Below are 6,000 nucleotides of genomic sequence, written 5' to 3'. Positions count from 1 at the left end.
TATAGTGAAATGAGTTGTTTTTAATTGTTGTGCTGTGACTAAAGTAAAGTTCTCAAAGGCTGCAGTTTAACATTCCAAGTTCTCCCTTCCATCTTTATTGATTCTAAAGACTTTCCACAAATTTCTTTGGGGGCTAGAACAGCAGTCATTGCATCACACCATTTTGTTTTCCAAGACTTCAAGTTTCAAAAGCAAAACTGTTCAAAAAAGTACAGTTCCTGATTTTGATTCGATAACTGGGACAAAAATGTAGCACATACGTAAAGATTACACAATCTACAAATGATGGCAATATTTTCCTTGGGAGAGTACAGTTTCGTTTTCTGGTAAATACTCAAAAAGGCTCAACTTCAAGCAGTAATAAACACAAGCAAAGTGATTTAACCCTTTAAAATAAATATTCAGGAAAACCTCTCTGTACATACAAGTGAAAGAATATGTAACACTTTCACGCTAAAAGAAAATAATTTGTTCATAGAAGCAGCTGAAATCTGCTGTTCCAGCCCAAAGTCCCCAAGTGAAGAAGGGAGGCACAAACACAGGTGACTACGGTAGCTCACTATTATCTTATGGCCTTTGTGGGGTATTCTTTTATTCTTTTCTTTATTTTTTGGACAGGGACACCATCACCACCAATTTCTTTATCCCTTTTGTTATTTTATTGATTTCATTATAGCATGCCAAATCCTTTGGCATACGTGATGGCCTTCAACAATCTCTCCTTAAGTTTTTCTTTGCTGGAGTATTCCGGCAACAAGAGGACATTAAAGCATGTGTGAGATGTGGGTAACCTATAGGGAAAAAACAGAGAAGAAGAAAGTCCCATGAATAGAGACCAAAGATCACAAACCTCACTGACCTAAAATATCCTTCTATGCCAATATTCCCATTGCTATTCTATGATTCCTACAAAGGTGGCTTGAGATAATAAGACTGAGTGAATTTCCTCTTTGAGGAGCAGGAATCCAACTCTGGATGACCCTCCCACCAATCCTTGGGAAAAACTCCCCAAATATATCACTGGCAGATCTGAGGAAGGCTTTGTGGGCAAGGTCTATCTTCAATCCCTAATGCTCCCAACAGAAAGAGTAAGAATTTCTCTTTCAAAGGTTTGATCGTGGAGAGAGATGCTGTAGAATAAGGGGGGAAAAACACAAAAGGGGGCAGACTTTCATTTACTACTTTCACCCCCCTTTCTGCTTGCATAAATCTAGCAAGATTCTGGATACAGCCATTTTTCTGCCTTCATATCATTCTCTTGTATGTTGTTTTTTGGACTCTGCACTATTTTATTGAAGTAACAAAAATATTTAAGATGTAAACACCAAATCTGCATACAGGATGAAAATGCAGTTGCTTAGTTATACTTCCAAATTACCATATTTCTGTTTTTTAAAATGTGGAAAATGTACAAAACAGTAGTTTACCGTTCTGTGTCAGGGCCATTTTTGGCTATAATCATCTTTAGTTTTCCAAGTCCTCCTACTGGTGCTCTGTCTGTGCCTGTTGTAAACTGAAGGAACAACCTTTTTTGCTCATCCGTAAATGCGTGGACAATTTCCCAAAATTCTCTATTGAAAGGAAAATTAAACAACATTATAAAGTTGTCAAGATTAAACCTGTCAGAGTACTGGTGCAAGTGACATCTCATATTACCTACTGATAACCTGGATCAAACTGTATTGTCACTCACCTCAGAACTACCAAACACAAGCACTATGTAGAAATATCTTCTCTGTTTTCTCTTCAAATGAACAAACACTAGCATATCCAATAGAGAAGGCACATGAATGCATGCTTCTAGATCAGATATGGGCAAACTTCGACCCTCCAGGTGTTTTGGAGTTGTGGGAGTTGAAGTCCAAAACACCTGGAGGGTCGAAATTTGCCCATGCCTGTTCTAGGTGCTTTTGAATATGTATTTATAGTTGAATAATGCATGTGAGTACAATCTTCAATAGCTATAAAACTCATGAGGGTAAGAGGCATTCAAAGGTGGATAAAGGGTAAGGGGGTAAGAGGTGTTCAAGAGTGGCCATATGGCTGGACATCTCTTGCAATGTAAATTTAGGTCTGCTGACAGACTAGATATGCATGTAAAGATATTAAGTACATCACTTGACCAAAGGCTTAGAGTTTAATGTTGTAGAGTCTTATTTGTAAAAAAATCCCGCAAAACATTAAACAAGGGGGATAGTATTTCTGAATTCACAGAAGGTTGGGCTTGAACAGATATCCAGATCTCTCCAAACACAGGAGAGAATACTTATAGGGCAAAATGGTATTTTTCTAGACTACTGGAGGAAGACCTTCAAATCACACATGTCTAGCTTCTCAGAAGGGCAGGTTAGTGGCAGCAGAATCAGTGCTAATTGTTCCATTCCAAGTCAAAGGAAAACTGCATATCTTGGATCATATTTGACATTAATATAATTTGTTTTGAGTTATTCTCTTTCTTTATCAACCCATAAAAACACACACTCCATACCTAATAATAAGAGAATCTCTGGTATAGCCACCATCATACTCTGTAGTTTCTTCTAGGGCTTGAAAGTCTAGATTCTGTAAATAAAAGACACACTGTCAACATACCATGCTGGGAGTAAGCAACAAGAGCAATTAGTTGTTGTTTGCAAATTTATGCTGCCTTACCCTACTTCCGCAAATAAGCAATTCAATCTCCTCAGGTCTAAATAAATATTTTAGGGGAGACTCGTTGGTTACCATGTGGAATCCTCTCCGAAAGGCCTTAAATTGCTTTTCCACTGATTTGTTGAGAATGTAGTCAGAATACAAATTGACAAATTCCTGTTAAATGAAAAGCAAACAATATCAAACTGTATAAACCTTTGTTTCAAGCACATCATGAAACTCACCCCACAAAACAGGTATTGACTTTTCATTGTTTAATAAACAAAACATTTAAAGAGTTGTATGAGATTAGGCAACAGGTATTTTAATAATTCAGGTTTAGCAATACTTTTGAAATATGAATGAACTTATTTTTTTCATTCTTTCATAAAATTAAATGACTAAACAAGCAAGTTGAAAATTTACGTTTACCAAAATTTCTACAATATTGGAATTAATTAAAAACCTAGCCAAATTAGAACTTCTCAAAATTACCAGTCATTTTCCCCGTAAACTGTTTTCATGCTTTGAATTCCTTTCTAATGAAGTCCAATCTAGCCCTCTTCAATGACTGACTGATTGCTAGCAGAGATATCTGAATTCAAACACACCTTGGGTTTTATACATTTATTTATTTATTTATGACATAAATGGACTTTTATGACAACTGTATTTTTTTCTGAATTTAATTCTCTAAATGTATATATTAATATGTTGTACTGGTGTGCTCTCCTTAACTTGATTTTAGTTTTGGTTTGTGGTTGTCCTGAAACTAGAGTTTTGAGTGGCAACATTTATCAGCCTGATATTCCACATATTGTTCTGCAATAGGAAAGTAAAACTATTTGCAGATTTCTCATTCTCATTGAGACAGTCTACCTGAAAACATCTAAACATTTTGTAGAGAAAATAACAACTGCCAAGAGATAACATTGCCTCCCATTTGAGAGTGAGACAATGAACACTTTTTAAACCCAAGGTTTCCAAAATTCCACAAACTTTTCTTCTAGTTGTGAGGCACACGGATACACACTAAGCATAAAGGGACAGGAATGCAAGCAAACAGTCCACTGCTACTATTTTAAAAAGTCCATTAAACTATGTAGAAGGCAATCATAAACGGCATAAAACTGTATGTACAGTTTTGCAGAAATAATCATACAAGTGCAAATATTATTTAAAATATGAAAAAATTCCTTTCACTGTAACCCGCTACAAAGAGAAACCATTAAGATATCTCATTTTATAATTAGGGCAAAACTACCTCGATTTATCTCTCTATTTTGAAGTTTTTAAAAAGTGCCCCACTAATCACAGCACAACTGGAAACACGCCCTATTAAATTACCTTTCTGTTCTCATTTGTAATAGGGATTGTATCTCCATTTTCCTTCAAATCATGCATCATTGGATTACCAAAGAGATCTGTATGAGATATTTGGAAAGTTATCATCATATCATCTTCTACACTTCCTTCGTACTGCAACAAATCTCTTAAGCTTTGATAGAGAACCTAAAATGAAAAAAGATATTTTATATAATTATTGAAAGCAAAGGAGCCAAGTCCATAGAAACACACTATGGATAAACCTATTCCAGTAATGGCCTGTTTTAAAATGAAATGCAACTATAGGAGGCTGTGAGTTTGTTCAAAGAAGAAGCAGAGGGGGACAGAGTGTCTTCCTACTGTTTCTTTAACTATTGCTTTTTATCAAATTAATTTTTCATAAACTACCTTTATCTTTTTCCAATTAAAGAACCATGTTGTAAGACTACTAAATGCTATGACATATGTAACATTTAGTTCAGCTCTGACTGTCCAAAGTTGCATTCAACTTATTCAGAGTTCTATGCGATCAAACTCAGGAAATAATAAAACCACTGTCTAAAAGTTGTAAGCAGCAGGAGGTAATTTCTCTTAGAAAAACACAGGAAAGAAATTCTGTTTATTTTAATAAACATTGCAAATAAAAGGTATTATGTAACAGAAAAGAAAACTTTTGAATGGATAAAGATTTCTATCTTGGTAACATTTCACTGAAAATATTGCTGCTCTTAATTATCCTCAATCACAGCCAACTCTGAATCTTTTATTATCATCTTCTATATATTTTAGCTATAAATCTGTAATGTTATTTTAAACATTTGAGCTTAATTCCACATATTATCTACATATTTAACATTCATACTTGAGTGTCTAGCTGACTGCTTCTAAAACTGCATTTCAACCGCAAATGGGATCGCCTTAACTTAATGTTGGGGTCACAAAAATTTGGCAGCAGCAGAAACTTTATGACTGCCACCCATTTACACAAATCTGTTAGCAACATATCTGTCAGCTGTACTCCCCAAAAAGGAAAATCAGCCGTTTAGCAAGTGCTGATTTATCAGTATATGTTTGATTTTAATAGCCATTTTATATACCTGTATATCTGAGGTCACCTAATTTTTTCTCAGAATGGATTGGTAAGTGGAAAATGTAAGAGACCCTAGTTTAGACACAGATTAAATCACTCAGGCTTCTTATGTCTATCCACGTTTCTCTGTACTGATCAATGTACTGAATTTGGGCTTCAGAGCCTGATAGGTAACTTAATAGTGCAGAAACAATATAAAGGTCTAGTAGCGAGATTAGCATTTTTTTGGGACACAAAACCATTCTGTTTTCTTCAGTATTTGTCACTGTGTACAACATTACACTTTACAGGCAAACACAAGTGTTTCTCAGTGCTGATATTCTAAAGTCCATATTACATGAACTTTCACAGAACTGAGCTACTATTAGCAGAGTAGCCAATAACAGCATGAGCTGTAAAGTTGCCAGTTAAACTTCGTCACAGTCAAGAGGCTATAATATTTATAGGGCTGAAATCACTGAGAAAACATGTGTTTTAGCATTCAGAAGCTGCTTTGTTGTCAACAGAAAAATAAATAAAACTGAAATAAAAGATTCCAAGTTAGAAAAAAAATTACAACTTACAGGGTGGGAGTCTGCCAGATCACGGAAAGTTCCTTTTTTGCCCATTAATTTCCTGTAGACCACCATTGGAAAATGGACATCCAGAATGCAGTTATTATAAATGGCCAGACCCAATACAATCCCAATCAGTGTAAACTGTCCCTCAGTTTCAAAAGAGGATGGGTTAAACCAAAACAATTTTGTAGCTTCATCATATGTGAACATTCCTATAAAAATGGATATAATTCATTATTGATTTAAGAAAAATCCAGCAAAACAGTTTCGAATTACGAAAGCTTCAGTTGAGAAATCTATGAAATTGGTCAAACAATTCAGAGAAAACATTCTGTAGCTTCATCTGTACTTCACAAAGAAGCCACATGTTATTAAATCACCACCTTCCTCTGAAAT

General features: G+C 35.1%; 1 protein-coding gene across 4 annotated transcripts in view; it reads right to left on the bottom strand.

Annotated features, from left to right (window-relative positions):
* The window catches only part of UBE3A (ubiquitin protein ligase E3A), a 45,192-nt gene continuing 39,192 nt past the window's right edge, over positions 1–6,000 (bottom strand). For all 4 annotated transcript variants that reach the window (XM_060769802.2, XM_060769803.2, XM_060769800.2 and 1 more), the window contains 6 exons: positions 5,611–5,816; positions 3,979–4,143; positions 2,653–2,808; positions 2,489–2,562; positions 1,428–1,571; positions 1–791 (listed from right to left, as the gene is read on the bottom strand). In XM_060769802.2, coding sequence (XP_060625785.1) covers positions 671–791; positions 1,428–1,571; positions 2,489–2,562; positions 2,653–2,808; positions 3,979–4,143; positions 5,611–5,816 — 866 coding nt within the window. In that variant the 3' untranslated portion in view covers positions 1–670. The remainder of the gene's footprint in view (positions 792–1,427; positions 1,572–2,488; positions 2,563–2,652; positions 2,809–3,978; positions 4,144–5,610; positions 5,817–6,000) is intronic.

The sequence above is a fragment of the Anolis sagrei genome, chromosome 3, assembly GCF_037176765.1.
Source record: "Anolis sagrei isolate rAnoSag1 chromosome 3, rAnoSag1.mat, whole genome shotgun sequence".
Classification (NCBI taxonomy): Eukaryota; Metazoa; Chordata; class Lepidosauria; order Squamata; family Dactyloidae; genus Anolis; species Anolis sagrei.
This window is presented reverse-complemented; position numbering and strand designations above follow the sequence as displayed.